This window comes from Phymastichus coffea, unplaced genomic scaffold (genome assembly GCF_024137745.1).
Source record: "Phymastichus coffea isolate CEN01 unplaced genomic scaffold, Cenicafe_Pcof_1.1 PCOF00099, whole genome shotgun sequence".
NCBI lineage: Eukaryota > Metazoa > Arthropoda > Insecta > Hymenoptera > Eulophidae > Phymastichus > Phymastichus coffea.
Genome location: NW_026706910.1, coordinates 918454 through 942680, shown reverse-complemented (window position 1 = coordinate 942680; position 24227 = coordinate 918454). Strand labels below are relative to the sequence as shown.

General features: G+C 44.4%; 4 protein-coding genes and 2 non-coding genes across 7 annotated transcripts; 2 read left to right on the top strand and 4 right to left on the bottom strand.

Moving 5' to 3' along the window:
* Nucleotides 1-10: 10 nt before the first annotated feature.
* LOC131670004 (venom acid phosphatase Acph-1-like) lies at nucleotides 11-1718 on the bottom strand. Of its 2 annotated transcripts, none has more exons than XM_058945286.1 (6): nucleotides 1457-1718; nucleotides 1293-1397; nucleotides 958-1223; nucleotides 736-889; nucleotides 339-668; nucleotides 11-272 (listed from the first exon to the last, which is right to left on the bottom strand). In XM_058945286.1, the coding sequence occupies exons 1-6, from the start codon at nucleotides 1568-1570 to the stop codon at nucleotides 51-53; spliced, it is 1191 nt and encodes a 396-aa protein (XP_058801269.1). In that variant the 5' UTR covers nucleotides 1571-1718; the 3' UTR covers nucleotides 11-50. The 2 variants fall into 2 exon arrangements, with proteins under 2 accessions (XP_058801269.1, XP_058801270.1); XM_058945287.1 differs by having other exon boundaries at nucleotides 1293-1410; nucleotides 1457-1714.
* A 1287-nt stretch (nucleotides 1719-3005) lies between these two features.
* LOC131670005 (testicular acid phosphatase homolog) lies at nucleotides 3006-3876 on the bottom strand. The gene is made up of 4 exons (XM_058945289.1): nucleotides 3752-3876; nucleotides 3596-3697; nucleotides 3275-3540; nucleotides 3006-3209 (listed from the first exon to the last, which is right to left on the bottom strand). Exons 1-4 carry the CDS (start codon nucleotides 3836-3838, stop codon nucleotides 3053-3055), a joined length of 612 nt encoding a protein of 203 aa, XP_058801272.1. The 5' UTR covers nucleotides 3839-3876; the 3' UTR covers nucleotides 3006-3052.
* Nucleotides 3877-4206: 330 nt separating this feature from the next.
* LOC131670028 (tubulointerstitial nephritis antigen-like) lies at nucleotides 4207-14291 on the bottom strand. Its single transcript, XM_058945324.1, has 8 exons — nucleotides 14091-14291; nucleotides 7152-7444; nucleotides 7024-7087; nucleotides 6770-6965; nucleotides 5648-5943; nucleotides 5254-5456; nucleotides 5004-5161; nucleotides 4207-4931 (listed from the first exon to the last, which is right to left on the bottom strand). Coding segments are annotated over exons 1-8 (1332 nt in total). The 5' UTR covers nucleotides 14093-14291; the 3' UTR covers nucleotides 4207-4811.
* A 791-nt stretch (nucleotides 14292-15082) lies between these two features.
* Trnap-agg (transfer RNA proline (anticodon AGG)) lies at nucleotides 15083-15154 on the bottom strand. Its single transcript has one exon. It is a non-coding gene; the product is annotated as a tRNA-Pro (tRNA).
* Nucleotides 15155-16184: 1030 nt separating this feature from the next.
* On the top strand, nucleotides 16185-16258 carry Trnat-agu (transfer RNA threonine (anticodon AGU)). Its single transcript has one exon. It is a non-coding gene; the product is annotated as a tRNA-Thr (tRNA).
* Nucleotides 16259-17200: 942 nt separating this feature from the next.
* Nucleotides 17201-24136, top strand: LOC131670008 (uncharacterized). Its single transcript, XM_058945293.1, has 16 exons — nucleotides 17201-17291; nucleotides 17374-17552; nucleotides 17618-17714; nucleotides 17789-17965; nucleotides 18028-18217; nucleotides 18432-18585; nucleotides 18800-19054; nucleotides 19120-19202; nucleotides 19259-19651; nucleotides 19720-19885; nucleotides 20445-20706; nucleotides 21659-21813; nucleotides 21882-21998; nucleotides 22078-22203; nucleotides 22267-22336; nucleotides 23671-24136. The coding sequence occupies exons 1-16, from the start codon at nucleotides 17201-17203 to the stop codon at nucleotides 24099-24101; spliced, it is 2946 nt and encodes a 981-aa protein (XP_058801276.1). The 3' UTR covers nucleotides 24102-24136.
* Nucleotides 24137-24227: the final 91 nt, after the last annotated feature.

Here is a 24227-nt window from a genome sequence, read left to right as displayed (position 1 = left end):
GTAATTATGAAAGTAAAAAATTTTTTTAAAATCTTATATCGTTTATTCGTTTAAACCACATAGTTCTTATTTACTCCAGCGATTGTTGTATCTGGATTAATTATTCCTTCCATTATCTCTGGTTGAATATTTTTATACAAACAAAGCATATCATCATCGGATGGCAAATGTGGTTTTATGATTTCTACATAATTTTTAAAAGGACACATTTCCGTGCAGGTTTTTAATGTAATGGTTTCGATTTCTTGTGATCCGCAAGGCCAATACAAGAACTGCAAAAGTAAAAAAATTGTTAATGAATCTAGTGTCCACTTTGAATCAGCCATAATTATACTTACTCTAACGTAACTTTGATTCTGTTCCCCGCGATATTTTTCTAAAATTATTGTAGCTCCATATTTGGGCTGTTTCACATCCAATACATCATGTACTTTCAGAAAAGCATGAAGAGTTTTATCGTGAGCACTGTACAGATAGATTTTCCTTTTATTGGTTTTCCAATGCGTGTCGTTCATATTTTTCAAAAACCTTCTGACTATAGGCCCACCGTTTAATTTTTTCAAAATATCAGTGTAAGACAAAGCATTCAGATAAAACTCTTTCGCTTCGTTCAAATCAGAATATAACTCGTCCGTATACCAACTTGGCATTGGTAAATTCATTTCTTTCTAAAAAAAAAGTTATTTATCACAAATAAGCTATTTATTGTTATGATTTATCGCTCACTTTACTTACGTGTACTTTTATTGCATTGTAAGCACAAAAGATATCGCGCAGGTTGAATGATTTCCAATAAACTTCCCTCATTTTTTCAATGACTGGGCGGTGCTTTTCGAGCAAACTCAACATCTCCTTAGTGCTCAACAATTGATGCAGTGCTTGTCCAAAACTGATAAATGAAATGAATTTTAAGCGTCATAAGCAATTACAGTATATAATAACAAATTGCACATTTACGTAGGACAAATTCGAGATTTTATCAGAATATCTAGACGCCTAGGATTGGAATGTATCGGAATAGGAAGCCAATCCAATTTGTTATTCCATTTCAATTGATTTGTTGGTGGATAAAGTGCAGCCAAAACTAAAAGAAGCGATGCTTGGGTTCTTGAAGTGTCAGATGCATATGCGTACACATCTTTTTGTCTGTACAAGTCTGGCAAAAAGCTTTTGTATCTGTCTCGAAGCATTTTACCAATGTTGTACTCTTGCATCATGCCGTTCTAGGAGCCATTCATTATCAATGAATTAATCTACTCGAACCAATTTCAACCCGATTATGTTATAATTACGTTTGTTAATTGAGCAATTCCCCAAGGATCGTACAGTGAATTATTGCCATTAGATACCAATTTTGCTTCACAAGCTACAGGCGTCCGAGCACCATGACGGAATAACTAAACATAATATCTTATTAATCATATGCGGTATATGTTTTTTTTTTAATTTTTCTTACCACTTGGATCATTTCTAGTTTTAATTTTGTATTATCTTCAATTCCAAAGACGGAAACACTGTAAAATAAAATTAGCCACGAAAAATTCGTCCCTATTTGATTTCGTAAAATCATATTTGAGTTCGACGTAAACGTTATACAAGACACTAAATCAATCGAATTACTGCCACAAGCAATTGCGATCTGTTGGCGAAGCACTTGTTATTCGTTCGTTTCATAATTTTAGTTTGTCAGCAATTTAAAACTAATCTAATCGAAGATGACAGTTCTTGTAAACAAGGTTTCAATGAAATAAATGTAAATAAATTGATAACGTTAATGTCAGTGAAATAAATTTCAATTGCGAAATCGATTTTATATATCTACTGTCAATTTTTCACCAATTAAATGATAATTGTTTTATAGCATCTACCAAAATTTCCAACTTTATGCCCTCTAAACTTATCCTGAATTGTGGTAACTTGATTAAATAAGATTATACAACATCATAATAAAGTAAGATATATTAACGATTTGTGGGAAAGGAGGAATTTAGGTAAACTGTTATACCTTTGTTACGTGGACGGAGAGAATAGTGTACTATTTCTCATGAAACATAATAAACATGCTTTTATGAAAACGATGGAAATTTTCCGATACATTTTTAAAACTGAATTTTCTCTCAGCGTAAAATTGATTTGAAGTGTTATTTAGAAAATATTTTTATTTCTGTACATAGATATTGACAAGAAAAATCTACAAATTGGACACATTGCTTGAATTATTATTTTGTAAAAAAGTTGATGTCTTACGTGCGTGATGCAAAGCCCATATAATAAAAATCATCGACAACTTTAGTGATGCATTGAAATTATTAATGTTTTTCTCTGGTAATAGTCAAATTGCTATATTGAGCGACTCCCCTATTAACGCCCATTTCTTTTCAACAAAATTACGTATAAAAATAGCTAATGGTTCTTTTCATATTACATAAAATTCTTATTCTTTAACAAACACAGCATTTCATCGTCAGACAGTAACGAAGGTTTTATGATTTTTAAATATACTCCCAGTGGACACATTTCTAAGTAATTATCTAGTTTTAATGTGTGCAACTGCTTCGGCTCTCCAGTCCAATAAAGTATCTGTGAATATACCTCTTATAAAGTTGCTCAACTTCGAGTGACATATGTGGAAAGAAATAAAATGATTATAGCACATTATTACTTTGATATAATACTTATTATGGTTATCACGATATTTTCCACTATTACAGCGGATCCATAAACAGGATTGCCAAAACCCGTATGATTATGTGCCCTCGTATAAGCGTGCAGTGTTTTGTCGTGAGCACTGTATAAGTAAATTTTTCTTTCGTCTGTCTTCGTATTCGAGTTATTGATATTTTCAATAAATCTTCTGACGACAGGTCCTCCATTCAACCGTTTTAGGAAATTCGTGTAGGACAAAGCATCGGAATAGATGTCGCCAGCTTTTTTCATCCTATTCAGTGCCTCGTCTGTACACCACTGAGGCAGTGGCATGTTCAGATGTCTCTAAAAATCCAGTGAAAAGTATTTAATGAAAATCCATAAAAATAGATTTATTTGAATTTGCTTATTCTACTCGTATTTTAAGTAAATTGGTTATTCCGAAAAAAAGTCCGTAACTCATTTGAGTTTTAGAGTTCTCGTTTGTCGCGCGAACAATGGCATCGAGTTGAGATGATTTCATATATTCAGAATTGAAAACTTCCTTCAACTTTTGCAGGTACCTACCAGTAAAGTAAATCGTACAATATCAATTGTAAAATAAGTACCATTGTTGCGTGCAATTTACTTTGGACAATCCCGCGAATGTGTCAAAATATCCAAAAATCGTGGAACTGTGTGTATTGGAATGGGAATCCAGTTCAAATCGTCATTCCATTTTTGCTCACCGACGGGAGTATAAAGTGCCGCTAATACGAGTTGGAGCGAGGCGATAGTTCTGTCAGTATTTGAACTGTATGCGTACACATTCTGTGGTCTGTACATATTTGACAAAAAGTCGTTGTACCGTTCTCTGAGTATTTTTCCAAGTTCATATTCTTGAATCATACCTTTCTGGATTCAAATCATTTAGCATTAAAATAAATCAGAGTATAATTTTCGGAATTACCTTCGTTAACCGAGCAAAGCCCCATGGTTCATAAGAATTATTAAATTGTGGTAATAACGAAGCCTCATCTTCCAGTGGTGTTCGATCGCCGTGTCTAAATAACTATAATCACAAATTCTGTTGATTCTATTCAGACGTGCAATTCATTTATCTTACCACTTGGACAAGCTCCAAATTTGCGTCGATATTAGTTCCAAAAGTGCATATAGCGTTGTATAAAATAAGACACAGATGGACGAGCATTCTTGATTCGAAATCAGCTCGAACTAATATTTATCATCGGTACTGATGAGCTTATTATCACTGATACGCAAAAATTTCAATCGCTTATCATTTGTGGCAAAATTCTCATTTTTTTTATTTCAATTTAAAAAATCTATAATCTTATACTTGATGCACTTTGAAATGCAGTCTGGTTCCATAACAATGAACTGGTTAATAATTTTTTGTCGTTGCTGATTTCATCACATGGAACGATTACGAAAAGATCACGATTCTTAAAAAAAGAAACCTTTTGTCGGTATGAGAAAGAAAAAAATGTTTTCTTTAAAAAAATTAATTTAACGGTACTGTAAGAATCACCATAAGTAACAACACCATATTTTTTCATAAAGATAAACTTTATTCTGTACATAATTAAAAAACATCGAAAAAAAGCTCTCATTTTATTAGAGTACACTTACAATCGTAAATGACTAATAATACGCAAGTAATACATTTTTTTTAAATAAATAAAAAAATTAAGAAACGGAGGTAAGTTTTAAAATTAGACATGCATTAATTTTTCAACTATGGTAGCATTATTAATAAATACATCCCGAACAATACTAAATTACCGGGTTTCATCTCAAAACTCTCTACAATGACATTTACAAAATAAAAGAAAAGTGAATCGCAAGTACTCGTTAACCGCGATGGAAAAATGAAAGAAACGAAGAATATGACGCGTTAAGTAATAACACGATTAATGAAAGAGAGAGAGGGAGAGAGAGAGAGAGAACATACGGTAATACGCTTAATTACGACTTTACTGGTCTTTCGATACGTCGAAAGTCCAACGAAACAATCACATGTGATAAAAAGAATATCCGTGTATCTGGAAAGATACGAATAGAACGCCAAGATTACAACGGCCGCCACAAGTATTTTGTTTTCTGTTTTATCTCGATCGTGATGCTCGACGTCGATTGTCGCACACAGCAACGGCTTCGTTAGTTCAGACTGTTTTGGCCCAGACGCCCAGTACGAACTGCTCGATTTCGCATTCGTTCGTGCCACGAACGATTCGGAAGTAACCGTCCTCTCCCCATTCTCGTCCCCAAGAGTTGGCCACACGCTGAAATCCAGAGGTAAAGCACGTTGAGCTTGTTTGACAAGCGTAACGCGTCTAATAGTGGAAAATACTGACCCAGAACTTGATGAGTGTACCAGTGAAGGATGAGGGTTCCTCGCCCCAACCGATTATCCTCACAGAATGGTATCCGGTGGGATACATCTCGGACAGTCGCGAGTGTCTGTAGATACCCGACTCGTAGTGGAAGAAGTCTTGGTAAACCATCATTGTGGCTGCAAATAAAACGAAATTGCGCAATCGACCGTGAAATCGTTGAAATCGTTGAAAGAGTCGTCGTAAAAGTGCGTCCAAGATGAAAGCGTACCTTGGACGGGTCCGGAGGTGAGGATCTCGTGCATAATGTCGGTCTCGTTGCCAAGTCGATAAGCCGGGCCAACCTTGTACAGCTCGTTTCTCAGCGCGTACGAGTGTCGCCTCTTGCAGTTTGCGTCCGACAATTTGCCCCTGCGCTGCACTCTACACTTCTCGCCGTGGCCTATCCACGGATAGCATTCTTCGTCGGTCAATCTGCGCAAGGGATTCAAACGGTTCGCTCAAAATTAAGAGATGAAGAGAGAAATTTAAGATTTACAAAGAAAACATTCCATTTCTCGAGAATCTAATCAAATTCGAGCATCTCTGTGTGGCTTTTCACTCGACGTTATCTTTCACTTGATGAGACACTCGAAATCGAGAATTGACTTACGAAATATACCCACCCGAACTTGCGCATAAACAGCCAAGCACGATCGAGGTAGCCGCCGTTGCAAGCGAGCTGCCCCCGATTGTTGCACGAGATCAGGTGTTGAGCACTCAGCTGTGGATTCTCGGTGCCCTTGCTCATAATGGCGAAGCGATCGGAAGCAACGTCGACGGTGGAAATCGCCCAAGAAGCACCGCACCAACCTTGATCGTGAACTGGTCTAATGTGGCGTGGCCATCTTTGTCGGGAGTCGAATTCTTGGGGAAGGTCGTCGGGATTGTACACGCGACGCACTGCGTTCATCCGCATTACCTAACATTTATAGTTGAAAAGTGATTAGAGATTGAGTAAGTATCTCTGAACCCAGAACTCTGAAAATTCGCATACGCGCTCTTTATAAAGTAGCAGATATTTTAGGCACTTGGTGAATTTTTTCAATTTTTCAAACTCGTTTTACAAACGTATATACAGCTGTTTTTCAAGTTTAAACTCGCAATGTTCAGTGAGACTACTAATATCAATGTTTTATAATAGAATTTAGTTTGAGACAGGTGTTGATAAAAGATGGCGAACAAAGAAGTGTACCTTTTATCAAGTGCATCAGTCTTTCCAGAGAAATAATAGACTAAAGAAATACGATCGGATCATCAATGTATTTCGCTACTGTTTTATCTTAAATAAACAACGGATTAAGTACCCAGATCAACATTTTATTAACGACTTCCATATTCTACTAAAAATAATGATTTACGTTGACAAATAAATATAGCAGTCGATGAGTTAGTTAGCTTATAGATACGACAGACAATCTTTCGGCCCAGATAAGCCAAATAATTTCAGCGGCATGGAAAAAGATGCACTTTTATGATTAACGCCACTTATCGCGAATTTAGCCGCACTCTTTTGAAGGCATCGACGGGACAGTAGACTCTGCATTTCGATACACGACCGCTGATTAATATCCGTCAATATTGCTTCGTTATATCGCAGTAGTACTCACGAAAAGTTCTTGCAGCTGAATCAACGAGATAAGTTTTCGTGATTCATCAAATTCCAATTGAGAGAGAGACAGAGAGAGAGAGAGAGAGCAATACGCGAGCCGCGCGACAATCTTAATGAATCGCGCAAAATGTCTCACCGAATACGTCGGGTTTTCGGTACCCAATCTCTTCTGCAAACCCTCTTTGAGAGTATGCCCATAGAATTCCGAGTAATTCCTAGCCATCCATCCTGCAGTTTCGACATAATTGATCCTATCGATGAGGTCTTGATCCATCAGACAGCGATTGTCTTCGCACATGATTTCGGAGTTGCCTTCCAAAGACGTACACTCGCTGCGAGAATTCAAACAGTTAACTCCAAATGGAAAAATCGCCGTAACCAACAACTCACCAAATGTTACAGTTTTCTTTGAACTTGTTCCCAGGATAATAAGACCTTCCCTTGTGATTGCACACTGCAAGCAACCATTAGTCTCATCATTGAATCTTCAATTGAATTTTTAAAAATCAAAACCATACGCTGAGTATTAATAGCCGTGGGAGCCTCGCCATGGCAGTGCGGCAAGTAATCCGGACAACAGTCCTCGGATCGACTTCTGTTCCTGGCGTTGCAGAACTCGTCGCAGTAGCACAGAGTGCCCATGATCGGTACGCTGCAGTCGTCTTTTCTACCCTCGCAGCATCTCATTTGGCGATAACGGGTCTCGCAGTACGGACCGGTCAAACCCGTGTAATCGGGTGTCGCTTCGAGTGCTACAATTATGCCCAACAGCACCCATATCGTCGTCGTAGTCGTCGCTCGTGTTCTTAACCTGCCGACGGCCAAAAAAACATTTTTTTTTTCAAGTAGCTCGTTACACAATCGTTTATCTATTTACAACGCTCTTGTACAATCGGATTTGAATTGAATTGCCTGTTGGCGCCGGCTATAAAGATTAGTAGCTGATCTAATATTCTGTTTTTATTAGACGAACGCAGTGTTTTTCAAGGTGGCGCCTTTGCATTCCACATAATCCAGGCCACTGCTTTTTGTGCAAAGTATACCTATGCATCGGGGATATGCATTATATGTATAGTGAAATTTTTAGCCTTGAGATTTATTGAATTGCAAAAATAACTTTATATTCCTTTCAAAAGCAATGATATATTTGCCGAGGAAGATGATAATTGCTACAAAGCTTTCCGAACGCGAAGCTCGATCCGTTCTTTTCAAATTCATATTGCCGTTCCTTTTTCACGAAAATATGGCACTTAACGCGACACGACACGAAAAAAATAATACGTCCATCTCACGACTTGGAACGATATTTTGACAAGCTTCGAAAAGTAAAAAAAAAAAAAAAAAATAGAGTATGCTCAGATTACACGAGGCACCAAGGCAAATTAAATCGTTGGACGTTCAATTGGGTGCGAAAATAATCGTTACAAACGAGGAAAAATCCATCTCAATTCCCGATTGACGACCACGCGTTGCTAACGAGCTTTCGCGATGAACGAACTGAAATTCATCGCTTAGTTCCCGGTCGCGACGTACACGCGCGCGATACTTCCGTTTGTTTTCTTATGATCATCACAGCTCGACAATGAGCTGAACCGTCGATGGGGCGATAACGCGTGTCGATTGCCTAATCGGCGACATCGTTACAGTTGTCTGCGTACATCGACGATGACCCGTAGAAAAAAAAAAAGCGAGAAGTACAGGGCGACGCTAGCGAGCTGGGCAACGTGGCCGTCGAGGCGAGAGAATCTCTTTTGGAATTCCATGACGCAAGGCTTTCTGATGATTCAATGCGGGTGCAGCGGATGAAGACACTCGCGAGACAGGTAACGCGACGCTCGCTTACGCGCTAATTTCGTCCGTTGATGAATCCTCTAAAAATAGCCTCGTGATTCTACTTTTCTTCGTTCCTTTTCCGCGACCTGCCCGCCGATTTTTTCCAAGCGTAATTAAATTTCGCTATTAATCGTTTCCGCAAACGAGTCTCTCTCCCAATGAAGCGGAGTGCCGCGAAAGACAGATGCCCCCTCGTTCGCGGAAAACGGGGACGCGCGCGTCCCGCGTCTATTTACAAAAGCACAGAGGCGCGCGCGAGCGAAGATCTTCTCGTGTGCCGCGCTGACGCGAAAGAGCCCGTTTTTGTTGCTTTGAACCGCGAGCTTCGCGGCTTTGTGTGTCTGTCCCGCGCGTATCAGCGTTTCGCGGCACCTGTTTTCGCTCTCGCTCTCTCATCGCCGCGGAGGCGACTCTTAATTGGTGCTCGCGTGTCAACGCTAAAAATATCTTTCTCCGGCGAAGCCCCGAGCGTCCGCCGAATCGATCGGAGAGGCTGCCGGCCGCGGGCTTTTAGCGTAATGGGCCGCCGCGCGCTGTTTTCGCGGGCCGCCGGCGGCAGAACACAGCGGGACCCGATGAAAAGACGAGACGGGATCGAACTGCCACGCGACGGCATCGAAACCAATTAGCTACACAGCGCGACCGCCTGTTATACTCTCCGCGCGTTCTTGACCCACTTGGGCGCGCCGCAGATATTAAGAGCAGCGTGTGGCTAAGCTATTACCGATAATCCGCGCAACGCGACCAGCCTTATTATCCTGGTCTTGCAATTTTCCGACCGCAGCGTGGCTCGCGCGAACAATATCAACGGACGCGAGCTTCGACGTTTCGACCTTGCCTCGCACTGCCATTCGGAGCAGATCGCTATTTGCGGAAGGGATGTGTAGGAAGCCAAACAATTCGGAGTAAAAGCTTTCGCGCAAATGCAACTGACACTCGCTCCGCGTCAAACCTTTTTTCCGCTCGTTATTTCAATTTTGAAACAACTCACTGCTTTTCGAGTCGCAGCTTGCCCGCGCGCTTGCGAATACTTCATAGCGGATTTCATAGCTGAGCGTGTAATTTCTCTTTCGATGTCGACTTCGCCTTGCGTGCCCGTAAAAAAGGAAAAAACAACGAGCTACATTTTATTTTCGTTCCGGATGTCGCTTTCTCGCGAGCTTGCAATATCGGACGTTCAAAATTATTTAAGTAACGATTTGCGTTTATTTGTTTATCGGTCTGCCGATACGAACGTTGGGGATTGCAACGATCTTTCACAAGCTACAAAATCTGGACGCTAAAAGTAAACGCATTTTTTTTTTCTTTGGCAACCGCTGAAATACACGGGAGACTACGAAGCGAAGAGCGAAAACAGAAACAAAGAGAGAAAGAAGAAAAGACACCTCCCACGCGATGTGTGTGTTTAACCTGATTGAATTAATTGCCAAGACAAACTTCGTGTATCTCTCGCGCGTTTCATAAACCAAACTCTACCTGCAACTTGGCGCGAAACAATCGAGAACAAACACGACGAGTGATCCGGCCGACTGAAACGAAAAAATCCCTCGCAATTAACGGCGAAAAGCCTGCAATTTCGCGGCGCAACTAATCAGATTAATCGTTAATTCTCAAGTTTACGCGTACGATAATAAAGGTCGTCGTGTTGTGGGCGTCGACGGTTGAATCAGCCTGTGCACTGGCCAACTATAAATATGCGCGACGCGCTATTGGCGTTAATCAATCGCGACGTCTTGAAATGACGCGCTGTTGCCGTCAAACAATCGCGATACTTGAAAACGAGAAACCTCCTCGCCGAAGGCAAACACGGAGTCTCTCGGCTCGGCTAATCGGATTTGTCCGGCGCCAAAACGCGTTTCGAGCGCCCGTCCGCAGCGAGATGAACACATGTTACCGATGGGAAAGTACGATACGCTAATGAATTATCATAATTGGATGCCGCTCGCGTTTAGCTTTGCTATAACCAATGCCGCTGTGTTTCGCGTTGTTTCTTTTCGTGTTCGCGAGCGTGACTCGTGGTTCGCGGTATTGGGCCTTTCAAGAGAAAAACTTGCAAGCGATTTTCGAGATACTTTCCTTGTTTCCATAGGAATTTACGACAATGCGCAAATCGCGCGTGGATTCGTTTCCAAATCTCCCGATTGTTTTCGCCGATTGAAGCAAATTGCTTCTCATAAATTCAGCTGGTTTCCCGACTTGACAAACGCACGGCACGTGCAACTGAGAATCGGAAAAACGCGGCTTTTACGATAAATCCACTGCACCGCTGGAAATTACCGTTTCAATCAAATAAATAAATACACGTTTTCTCCAGTTGATATGGATTGCGACGAGTCAAGATTAGCAGTATGATGTCTTCATTGCAATGAAAACATATTTTCCAGTGGCTTTTTTTTCATTCGCGGAAACGAGATATCGAGTAATGAATAGAGAGGATTCATAAAAGACAGTATTACGAGGGAGATGCATCTGAGCGAAAATTGCTTGTCATACCACGCCTCTTTTTTTAATGCAAGCATCGTCGACTTCGAAGGACAGCGTCTCTAATTAAAACGAATCAAGTCAACTTTCTGCAGCGCACTTCGAAATTGAAAATGTTCTCGAAAGAGAATAAAACAAATCACTCGATTCGCCTTATTAACGAAAATGCCATCGACGGATGGCTGCCACTTTTATGAAATCGCACGCGACAGCGGCTTCTTTTTGTCCCGGCGCGAGTTCTTTGCTGATCGCGTGCTGCTGCGTCGATAAATCAAGCGATAGATTCGTCAAGGGCTTTTGTAATAAGTAAGAGTGGATAAATATTAATTTTCTCATTCGGCCTTCGTCAACGACGCTGTTCATGGATACGATCGTTGTCTTAGACCGAAGTGACGACGGCGATGACGATTCGTCTATTGTTATTCGATAGTTTGTTTGGGATTGACGTTCCAGTGTTGTGACAACTTTAATCCGAGAGCTTCGCGCTTAGCTGGTATCAATCAATCGACAAATCGAATTTTGTCGATTCACATTTCAATCGCAGCTCCATTATCGAGGCAGACACTCGATTGAATCGTAACTTCGTGTTGTTGTTGGTTTTTATTTATTTTTGAACGATTACACTTGAACTTTGGCGCAAGGCAAAAGTATATTTTTATCAAAGGTGCGCGAGCTTCTGTAATAGCATCGCACTTTATATCACTGTCGGCCGTCCCTCTCTCGTTACGCTCGCCGTCGGGTGTTTTCGCGTGCGCGCCTCGGGAAAATAAAATCTCGAATATTCATGCTGACGCCGCCGACAGGATGATTTTGAAAATCCGCAATCGACAGTTATCGTCGCCGTAAATTTTTATGTGTCGTTGGTCTGCGACACTGCTCGAGAGGAACTATCAGAGGAATGAGCGACAGGACAAACAAAAATCAGCGATAAACTTGGCATACCGAATAACCAAGTGTTCCCTCTTCGAGGCAGGCTATAATCATTGTTTTGCATAAGTACGTCGCTTGCAATTATCATACACCGAAAAAATTTATAAAAAAAACGAATCAGAAAAAAGAAAGAAGGAAATTCGCAAGACGTGATTCATGTCTATTCTTGTTTTCGTCGATGCATCAACTAATGGGAGATTTTCGTTGTCGATAGCGATGTCTATTAAAAATACAATTATGACATTCTTTTTTTCCGAGCGTATGCATGCGTAATTGTTTCTTTTTTGCGTTGACGCGGTCGAAAGATCTTAACGACCGGACAAATCGAATTTTCCGCTTAATCGCGTCTGATTCATTTTTAGTTGGACAATTTTTCGAAAAATCGTTCGGTTTAGCAGGTGCAGAATGCTGCGAAGATAAGGATTTTCAATTATCCACGTCGCTCTATGCGAGAACAAAGCGCGATATATATATATATATATATATATATATATATATCTCATTTGGCGGCTTCTCTTTCCCCGTGGCCGGCGCAACATTTGGCAAAACGCGATGAAATTCTTCGACGATATTATTTGCCAAGCTAAGATGATATTCAAAGCAACCCGCCCTGCTATCAGAATACGTAATCGGATTCCAACTGATGACTCACGAATATGCGCGATAAAAACGCTCCGATAAAAGAAAAAAATAATAAAGAAACAAATACGAAAGACGCGGATTTTTCTGCGCGCGACATCTTTCAAACCCCTCGCGTGTATTAATAATAGCGACACGCGGGGTTGTACGTCGGTCTGGATTACCTCCGTAAATGGTTTTTCGTCGAAATTTATATGATGTGCCTTTCACTGTCACTTTCGTCTGCTTTCAAATTGGCTCTGCGCTCGAATGTTCTTTTTTACGGTTGAGACATCATAAAAAAAGCGAATGTTTCGCGCGCTTTATGAGCGAGAGACGCAATGATGACCCTTCTGTGCAAATTTCGTCAAGTGTGATCGTAAAAATAACACTGACGAGCATTTAAGATCGTCTAAACGTTTGGCAAAAACGAATCTTATCTAAACAATTTTTCTTTCAATTATTCTTCATAGTCATGGCACATTTAAACGATTCGGTTCTCTTCGTAATATCCGTTATAAGTTTCGAGCATCGAATCCAAACGGCATTGATTATTTCTGTTCTCCATTCTTTCATCGTGTTATCGTGTATACATGGGCGGGAAGATTTTTTTTCAACCGCATGCTTACATACATTTCGAATGATTTTCACTATAACGTGCACTCTAAAAACTCCTACAAATGAATTTCGTTTTTTCTTCCCTTTTAGACGTTACGTCGGTTCTTGATTTTTGTCATTTTGTTTCGATGATACTCGAACACGCGAATAATTTTCCCACTTATCGAGGCGAATGCCTTTGCGCTTATTTTTTGCACGTTTGTTGATTTTCTGGCCGCGCATCGGAAAAGTCGCTCGCGCGTATCGCGCGCTCTAATCTGCTCTGGAGCCTGTTAATTAATTGCACGCGCGCGCTACGCAGCGCCGAGCAAGAGGAAAAATTTAGGGCACGCAGATTGTTCGCCTCGCGCCGAATACACGTGCACGCCCGTAAAATGCACATTTGGTAGGACTCGTTAGCGTAGTCGTTGCAGGCGCGTACATGCGAGACATGCCAAACTTTAGTAGCGACAATTGTTCGATGGAAACAATAACAAGTCGCACGTTTGCGCGGACGTTTCCGAAGACGCGAGTCGAGAAATAGCCGAGCGCGGGGCGACAACGGAAGGTTTGGCAGACATCCCAGAAGCGATGATCGACAAATGCCCCGTCACTCACTTTCCTCCGTGTGCGAGGAACATTTGTCACCGAGAGCAAGAGACGCACGCCATTCTTATCGACGCGTATACCTTCCTTTCTTTTTGTTTGTTTGTACGGTATAGCGTATAACGTGCGATAAGGCTTATTTGTATTCAGGATGCATCAAATTCGCGCAGTGATGCAATCTGTCGCCACTTGCTTCTCTGGCATTCGCGTCGGTTTCAAGGACCTTTTTTCCGAAGATAAACAATGCGAGCAGAAGCGAATTGGTGTCGACGCCTGCGATCCGTTTGAATCCCTGCAGTGCAATTAGCGCTCGAGCGCAACTTGTGCTCCGCTTTTCACTGGCTCTTTATCGCGATCGCATTCCGAAAATTCCAACAACAACAAATACTTACATCTCACTCGCAAGTGCAGCTCACGCGCGCGAATGTTGTCTCCGGCGAACAAGCCCGTACTATTGTTTGTTCGCTCGGTTGATAGCACGAGAAACGAAAGAGAGCGACAATCGGTTGTCGAGCGCCGCGAGAGTAAACAAAAACGGAGTAGTGCTTGCGACTTGTCGGCTGACCGGAGGTAAACTGCCCTGCCGAGAATTCGGTTGCTCTCTTGCTACCTCTCTTTTACTCTGCCCCTCCTCCGCCTCCTTCTTCTTTTTGCCGAGAGCGGCAAAAGCCCGAGGTGAGTACGTACGCGCGTCCTCCTCCCGCGCTCGCCCGACGGCGTCATCCCTCTCTCTCTCTCTCGCTCTTGCTTATCGCTGGCCAATCGTCGCGGCTGACTTCCTTCGCGCGGAGAATGGGGGATCCCCGCACACGCGGGTCTTACCGATTTCTGCTCGATCTGTACTGAATTCGTCTCCGATCGAGAGGAAGGTCCGCGCGTCGCTGATCCAAGCGCCGACTGCACTTCAAATTACGATGTCGCGTCGACCGATACTTTGGGTCGCCGGCCGACATAAGTGGCGTTAGACGACCGCGCGAGCGATCTACGTGAAACACATTCTACGCTCGCTATGTCAGCGAACTTGCACTTTTAATGGGAATGAATATCGATGCGCGTGCCAACGGCATTGAAAGCGAAGAGCGCAAGGGAATTTTGGCGATCCGCGCGCCTGATAGACCGCGATAGGCCGATGTTTTTCTCGTTGTTCCAATTGAAAAAAATCAGCGCTTTATCAAGACGTCGATCAATTTACACGAGCGTTCGTCACTGTTTCCCGTGCGCACGCGTGCTTCCTACAGGCGAGCACGTGCAGCGGATCGCAATTTATCGATTACTACTCGATATTTCATCGATAATTATTGAAAATGCATCGAGGCTGCTCGAATGCATCGAGTGCAGCTGATTGGATTGGAAAAGTCGGAAAAAAAATGTTTAAAAAATCTACGGGCTCGTCCGGGATTTGAACCCGGGACCTCTCGCACCCTAAGCGAGAATCATACCCCTAGACCAACGAGCCACATGCTCGTGTAACGCGTTATACGCGTATAAAAACACAGCTTAACCAAAGTCTTACCGTCGATTCACTAAATGTTTTATAATCATGTAATCGCGTATAATATTGTTCGTTTATCTTTCTTACATTGATAACGACTATGAACCCGGTCTAAGTGGGAGTAAACGCTGGTTATTTTACGCGCATATGATCCCGGATTATGAATCTTGCTGATATAGTCGGTCACTCGATGTACCCATATTGTCACAATGATTTTCTAATGGTTTTCCATTTCCTTTTCAGTCGCGCGTAATTTTCCGCATTCGTTATCAGCGTCCGAACCTTAAAAAATCTGGCTGCAGCAGCAGAAGACATTCGGAATCGCTAATCAACATGAAACATAATCGGTTAAAGTCGACGCAACATAAAATCAGTTAATTGCAGCACTCGATTACCATAATCATTCAAGAGATTCTTTTTAACTACTCGAATACACCGTAACTATATCTTCGAGATATCATCCGGCTTCATAGTCTTTTATTAAGACTGACGGATTAGTCACGTTCGTGCGTATATTTCACTTCGAGCGATTGCGTAACTGCGTATTGTTCACGCTCATTATTTGCATACGAAATTTTATTTGACACTGTACTTGTACATCGTTGCCAACGATGCATTGATTGTTTGTTAATCAGAATAAAATCATTGCTGAAGTGTATTACTATTCTTGTCAAGGCTCTGTCATGGCCTGATCGAGCGATTGCAGGTAATTAATTTGCTGAAATTGCTGAGTGGCAAAGTAATGAAGAAAATGGAGCGTTAAAACGCAATAACTTATGCGTATGCGAACAGTATTATTTATAATACGTGCCAAGTCATTACGATTATTTATTTTATTATTGGTATGAATTTGCCAACAGCGCGACGTTTAACATAAGCCAAGTACAAATATCGACGACTGCAAAAGTCAAACAATCGAGACGTGGAAGTTGTCGCTACAAAACGTTCCGCTTTCTCCGAGTTATCTATGACCGTTGCCTCCACTTGCGCCAACGGCGCCGTGGCTTAGTTGGTTAAAGCGCCTGTCTAGTAAACAGGAGATCGAGGGTTCGAATCCCTCCGGGGCCTCAAGCGAGTTTTCCAACATTTTTTTTACTGCTCGACAATAGTAACGAGAAAATGAATCGTCTACGCGAATATTCTCGAAAGAGCGATCGATCGCGAGATTAAAAAAAAAAATATATATATATATATATATATATCGAAAGAGGAAATAGCTGTTTTCCGGTATGCCGATAAAAGCAAAATCTATTTCTCGCGATGCATTATTCGCGGTGCCTCGTAGCAGTTGATGCGGTAATTTGCGTTTATAGTCGGCGAAAGCTTTGTATTTATAGAATACATTCCATCTGATCAAAGCAAACTGCCACTAAATAGCCGTGCAAAATCGCCGGGAAACACGCCAGAGCTCGAATTCTTTTCGAATATCTGGAATATTCCGAATTATCGAACGTGATCGTTCAGATATGCATACTATCGCAATGGGATAAAAAGTGCGTGCGCGTGGCAAAAGGTCTCGTTAAAAGAATTCCGTTGTAATCAGAATCAAGCAATGTTTTTCAGTGTGCCTACGAAACATAGAAAGCGATAAAAGAAACACAACGGTATATCAATCTAATTAATGCCTCTAAGATATGAATTATATCAACTTCAAAGTGTCTAATTTAAAATCTTAATTGGCACTCTAATTAATACTTTTGCTATGAACGCGATGTAATAATTGCGATAAACATTATATAGTAAGGTTGCAGAAAAATGAAATGCAAAGGCATATAGGCTGACTAATACGGATCGTTGCACTACATCGTAAAGTTTGGTCGATGATTCAGTTGCACGTCATGGTAACGGTATGCTCTCCCCCGACCGTGCGTGAAATACTTGGCTATTCATATCGTCCATCGGCGCCGCGTTTTTCTGCACTTTCCAAAGCTATCGCCTATCTCGTCGTCGCGGTTTTTCTTTTTCCGCGATTTTTAGTCGGTCGTTCCCTCGGCGACTCACCACTGCACAATGGGCAATACGGAGAGCAACGTGACCAGCGGCGTGAAAAAGCAGACCGACGCTGGCTCCATTCTGCTTTACAAGCTGGTCGACCTGAAAGGTGACAAACTGATCAACCGATCAACCATCTTCGTCGCAATTTTCGTTGGTGCTGATTTGTCTGGTCTTGCCCCCGGTTGCAGGCGGCGGACTGTTCGTAGACATGATGAAACGTGCCACGCAAAGCAAGCAGTACGCCGAGCTTGACCACGCGATACGCACCAAAGTCGAGCCGTTTCTGTACAATAAAGGCAAAGGCAGGTACATACCGATATCGAGACTCGTGCTGCTGCGAAATAAGGAGCGCGGGAGAAACAAAATGGTAATGCCACGCGTCGCCTCTGCGATTCGCCTCGCGACAGCTCTCTAAGTTTGCTCTGGACGCAGTTGCCGGTACTGAAAGCAATGGAAAAGCCGGAAGACTACGACATCGAGAAGGACATGGCGAACGAGCCGGAGCCCGACGAGGCCGAAATTCTGAAAAGTGAGTGCCGTGAAAGGGCGTCGCTCCTGCCGAGCGACGCGATCAGCGCGTGCAATTTGGTCTCTGGTCCGCAGATCCGCACAAGTATAGACTGGTGTGCTGGTCGCTCAACGAAAGAGGGGCAGTAGGCGAGACGATTTTGCATCTGTGCCTGCTGAACGCGACGTCCATTCACGCGGACCTGGCGAAGCGGCTGCTGCGCTTCTACCCGAACCTCATCAATGACATCTACCTCGACGACGAGTACTACGGTATTTGCAGGGCCACCGCGCGACCACCGCGCCAAATTGCAAACTGCGCTTCTTTCGCTCAGGAGAGAGCGTGCTGCACATCGCCATCGTCAACGAGGACCCGTCGATGGTCAAGTTTCTGCTGGACAGCGGGGCGGACGTGAACGAGAGGTGCTTCGGCAACTTCATGTGCCCGGAAGATCAGAAGGCTTCGCGCAACGACAGCCAGGAGCACGAGTGGGTCTGCGTCAATCCGGAAACCAACTACGACGGGTAATCTTTTCCCTTTCTTTCTTTCTTTTCGCTCGGGAGCATCGCCGTGGGAGCAGGCCTTTGGGTTCGCTCCGTTTCGCGGAAATCAGAGAGAAAGAGAGCGGCAGCGATCGCGATGCAGGTCAGCCGCGATAACGCGCAACTGCGGCAATTGCCTCGCGGTCGCACCGACCGACGCCCGAGCCTCGTAATTGACCCTTTTTCCAACGCTCAGTTACGTGTACTGGGGCGAGTATCCATTGAGCTTCGCAGCGTGCTTGGGCCAGGAGGAATGTTACCGTTTGATACTGGCCAAAGGCGCCGATCCCGATAATCAGGATACCAACGGCAATACCACGCTTCACATGCTCGTCATTTATCAGAAACTCGTGAGTCTGCCCGCACTGATCAATCGTACCAAACGCCTTTTCTCTTTTCCCCTGAACAAACGGCTTTTTTGCACTCGCGACCTCGTTCTTTCGATAAACGCACAAATCTCCTCGTTTTTATTTTTCTATTTTTTTTTTTTTTTTTACAAAGAACACGTTGCCACTTGATATATGCGTTATTAAATGAATTAAAGAGGGGAAAATCCGCTCGAAGGAAACCTTCGACATGGTGTTCGAAGTAGGTTCATCTCTGTCGGTGAGGAACGTGCTGAACCTGACACCGCTGACCTTGGCTGCCAAATTGGCTCGCATCGAGATGTTCTTTCACATACTGAACATCGAAAGAGAGATCTACTGGCAGATCGGTAGCATCACGTGCGCCGCTTATCCACTCTCGCAGATCGACACTATCGACGTGGATACTGGAAAAATTAGCAATAACTCGGCTTTGAACCTGGTCGTTTTTGGGGTGAGTGCGTGTTTTTTTTTTACACTGCACATCTTATCCTGATAAATTGTCGTTCCTGATAATAGGACAAAGACGAGCATTTGGAACTGATGGATGGCGTGCTAATCGATCTATTGAATGCCAAATGGAACACTTTCGTGAAATCTAGGTATGTTCGAATTTTCCTTTCTCATCGGATGCTTAATTTTCACGTTGGAGTTGCAGGTTCTATCGGCAGTTCTACTTATTCTGCTGCCACTTCTTGTTCTCGTTGATAAGCTTTACTCTGCGGCCTGGTCCGAAGACTGAACAAGTTGCAGCACCAGCACAAAATGATTCCAGTAGCGAGGTTTATTCTGGTTCCACGGTGGTCGAACCACTGCAAGTCACCTTGTCGTCCTTGCTCGCGAATAATCTAGCGGAACAATTAGCGTCGAATGTCTTACTCAACGATTCTTTGGAAATAATAAGTCTGCAAGTAGCTTCGAACATCAGCTCGACTCTGAAAGATTTGTGGAGCAATTACAACTCGTACAATTGGAGTTTCAACGACACGTACGAGAGTAACGCTACGGATCTGGTGATTTTGGGCAACGCGAAGAAAGAAACCGAAGGATGGTGAGCAAAAAGCACGCAAAATGCACGTTTACGATTATTGCTTGTCAGCGATAGTGAATTGCCTGAAGGCTGGACGACCTCATGGACGAATGCCGGCTAATGCAGATGGACGATTCCTGGTCTAAGATTCGACTCGCTGCCGAGATATTGATGGAGCTCGGAGCTATTCTCTACATCATCGCCGCGACGAGGGAGGCTCGATTTTTGGGCCTCAACATGTTCATCGAGAATCTTGTAAGTTTAGTTTACAACGGACGATTCTGTAGACGAGGAAGCGCTGAGATCACTTTCATTGATAAATACATAGCGAAAGTCACTGTACGATATAAATTCACGCTACTTTTTATCAGGACTTTTTTCAAAGTGCTAACCCGACTTCCTGAAGTGCGGAGGGAATTTCAGCAATCTTTTTTGACAGACATTTTAATCACGCACCAAACATTTTAATGACGCTTCGTTAATTACTTTCCATCGAGTTTGGAACACTTCATTACTTCATCAAACATCTTTTGTCGAGAATGAAATAATAGTACTTTGTTTTTCTCAATATAACTTCGCGTTGCTTGCTTTTCGCGTGCTTTCGAAATTTTTCTTGCAATCCACTCGTCAAATAAAAGGCGTCTTATTTTCACGAAAGTGTACCACGCAGAGATACAAGCTCTGACACAGTTTACACTGACTAACCAAAAATTGTTATCGCTATTAAAACACGACGTAAGTCTTATCTACGCCCTTCCGATTAGTCGCTAATCCAGACGCACTTATTCGCAAGAATAAACATAGCACATTTCAGATGACAGCACCGTCACGCGTGATGTTCCTATTCTCTTGCTGCCTTCTGCTCAGCTTCCCATTCCTACGCATGTCATGCGCCGACGACATCGAGGACATCCTCGCCATCGTAGTGATGCTCACCACGGCGCCGTACTTCCTATTCTTCTGCCGCGGCTTCAAAACCGTCGGACCGTTCGTCGTTATGATTTACCGTATGATCATGGGCGACTTGCTTCGTTTCGTCTCCATTTATCTCGTCTTCGTGATGGGCTTCTCGCAAGGCAGGTGACGTTTTCTTTTTTTTCCCCGTGCCTTTCGCTCGCCGACTCGTTTGCATCACACAGAAGATCGGCACAATAGGCCCGCGCAAGACGACACTGACACGAATTCGCGATTCGCGCGGCCGAGGTCGCGAGCTTTAAAAAAACAAAAAAATATATAGCCGGCGCAGAGTCCGCCTTTTGCGCGGAAAGCCGACGTGATTCGCTTCGAGAGCAGCCGCACGCGCGGGCAGCGCGCCACCGACACTTTTCACGAGCGGGAATTCCAAGTATGCATCCGCGATCGTTGATTCGCGCTGGTGGCGCGGAACGCGAGCTCGTCGTTCGCGGCGATGCGTTCGGTCGACTTCGACGAGGCGGGATCTTGGCGTTTTGCTTTCGCGAGTCGAGGCCAAGGCCAAGAAGAATACGCGTCTTCGTTTTGGCGAGCGCCGAATTCAGATCGCTACGTGTTGCTTTTTCTTTTGTCCCCTTGAACGCGGAAAAAATTCTCGCAGAGAGAGCAAGGTGATAAATCGCGTTTGCCGAACGAGCTGAACTCACGAACGAGAAAAGCGGCGAGAAGCGATTTTCGCTGAAGAAAGCCGCGTAATTTTAGAGACTTATGGCGCTAAGAATAGAGGCATAGGTGCCATTATTTATATGACGTGTGCTCTCGTTTGCCTCTCTCTCTCTCTCTCTCTCTCTTGCGTCATAAATCCATTGAATATGCCGCGGCTGCGCGCGCGCATTTCGCAAGCAATCGCAGTTCCGAAGGCTCCTCGGGAACTTCCTGTCGGACACGATACGATACCCTTGCGCGTCGAGCGATGCGCCGATGGGCCGCGCGAACCGAAAATAAAAGGTCATAACGACGGCGCCGAGCGTTAGCGCAAGCGTAACAAGAGAATCGTCGTGCGCGCGATTAGCCCAGATTTCTTTTCGGCGAGCCGGCTGTTTTCTGTCCTCGCAGCGTACTACATAATATTCTTGTCGTACGAGGACCATAAATCGAACCCAATGCCGTCGGCGATGGAGAGCATCATGGCGATGTTTCTGATGAGCATGACGAATTTCGGCGATTACTACGACGCCTTCGAGAATACCGAGCACGAGATCGAGGCCAAGGTGAGTGCGTCTCTGGTAGCTAGTCGCGCGGGACGATCGGGGCTGATTGTCGCGCCTGCCGTTGACAGTCGCTGTTCGTCGTGTACATGGCGATCGTGGCGATTCTGCTGGTGAACATGCTCATCGCCATGATGGGCAACACCTATCAGAAGATCGCCGAGACGAGGAACGAGTGGCAGAGACAGGTTTGCGCCCCGTCTCTTTTCACGCGAGCTCCGTTGCTGGATTGCCGCGCTAGATAATCACGCGTTTGCTTCGCGCCAGTGGGCCAGGATAGTGCTGGTGGTCGAGCGCGGTGTTGCTCCGGCGGAGAGACTGAAGAAACTGAACGACTACTCGCAGCCAATGTCCGATGGTCGGAAGGCGCTGGTTCTGCGACTGCATCAGTCGGTGAGAGGCGGCGGTCTTCGCTTGCGCGTCGAGCGCCTCGTCACGTCTCCCCGCTGTTCGCAGGAGGAGGACAAGGAAGAGATGAAGGAGATTCTGGAAATGAAGAGGATACACCAGAAGATGGTGAAGAGGCGCAAAGACAAGCTGGAGAGAGAGGCGGCCGAGAAGGCGGCGCGTCTGCAAGCGCTCAAGCACAGAGCTGCCACTGCGGAATAATCTCCAATTCCTTTTCTTTTTATGCCGAATAAATCTTTATTCACGATAGTCCTGTTACTCGGTCGTCCTGATTAATAAGCAATAATTAATAATTAATAAGCAATGCTCTCGCTTATTGTCGCGCGCTTGCGGGAAAAACATAAGCTGGATTCTAGAGGATAACCTCCCTCTCGATCTTTCCGTCAGATTATGCGAACTTTGAAGACTGTTACTCATCTGGAAAGATATATAACCGTTGCAATTCCACCATCGGTCATCGATAATATTTTATTCGTTTCTTCCAATCAATTAACTGAACTGCGCGATGACAACAGATAGCCACTTTCTTAGCCGAAAGCTGAAAGCATCAGCGGGATTGTTTTCTTGTACGTATAGTGAATTTTCAGCGTGAAAATGAGCATTGATAAGAATCCAATATAGTTTGCAAGATTTCAATTCGTTTAAAATCGAGCTTCGGTCGCGTGTAAAGCCAATCCTGCCTTCGGCACGCGCTCTTATTGAATATCGTAAGGCTTTCCAAAAGCAGACAACTTGACGTGAAGGTTTCAATGTGTTGCGTGAAAAGACCTTCGGCTCGATGTTGATCGCGACTGCTTATCATCAGAATAAGCGAGCGGATGTTTCGTGCATTATTAACACGGGAAACGTCGGCCGCAAAACCACTCTCGGCGCACATCTTCGGCGTTCCTTTCGCGTGTTCGTCTTGTATAGAGCTAAGCAGGAAGAGCCGCGCGCTTGCCGAAGACAACGATCGAAAAAGCTCTCACGCGCCGTAGTCATAGTGACAACGACACTGAGCGCGCCGCGCGGCGCAGTAGCGCTCGAGGGCAAAATAAACACGCGCCGATCCGTGAAAAGCTGGAGAATGAGCAGCCTGAAAATGCCGATAAACTTGGAAGCGCTGGAGAGCGAGTTGGACGAGGCGCTAAGAGCGGACGAGCTGTACAAGCTGCGGAACGACGCCAAGTTTCGCGCGATCGAGCAGCGCGTCCCAACTTACGACCACTTTTCCGACATGGTAAGCTCTCGCGAAAACTATAATAACTAGCGTCGCTCTGTCACGACTCTCGTCTGTCTTGGAAGGTGAAAGCGGCGCACTTGAAGCCGCTGGAGCGCTCGGAAATGCAGAAGCGGGCCGAGGTGTCGTGGAACCATTGCTACCGGTGCAAAGGGGACGAGCTGTCACCGAAGTGCCATGGGCCATCGGGCGCCGTCGACGAGAGAGCAAGCGACGAAACGCCGGAACCGAAGGGCAGCGCCGAATTTACGAAGGCATGGTCGAGGCTGAACGGCTCCCGCGACAGATTCGAGTTCTTGCTGCGATTCGGGTAATTCGACGCCGGGGCCGGGGACCTCGATCCAAGCCGCGACTCCTGCTGGTCTTTCTGTGCAGGGATCGCTTGAAGGACAAATTTTTCCAGGCAGAAGTGCCGGCTGGCTTCCTTGAGCAGTTCTTCCGCGTCGGTTACGAAGTCTGCTCGAGGGACACTGCGCCCACGATCGTCTGCCTTCTGCAAACGTTCGCTGAGTGCGCCAGATTCTCGCTCAGCCTGACGATGATCGCCAACAAGGAGCACTCGCAGCTGCTGTTCGAGAGACTGCTGGCTTTGGCAAGCGACGACGTGAACGCAAGAGCCGTGAAAGCTCTGGCCCAGACTTACAGCCTTATTCTCAAAGCTTGAAAATGTATACGCGAAGAAAGTCGTTGAAATAAAGCGATTAGTGATTCAGAAATGCATCAATGACACTGTTATCGGCGAAAGACACACCGACAGCAAAAACTTGGCAATCCACGCCACGCAGCGACG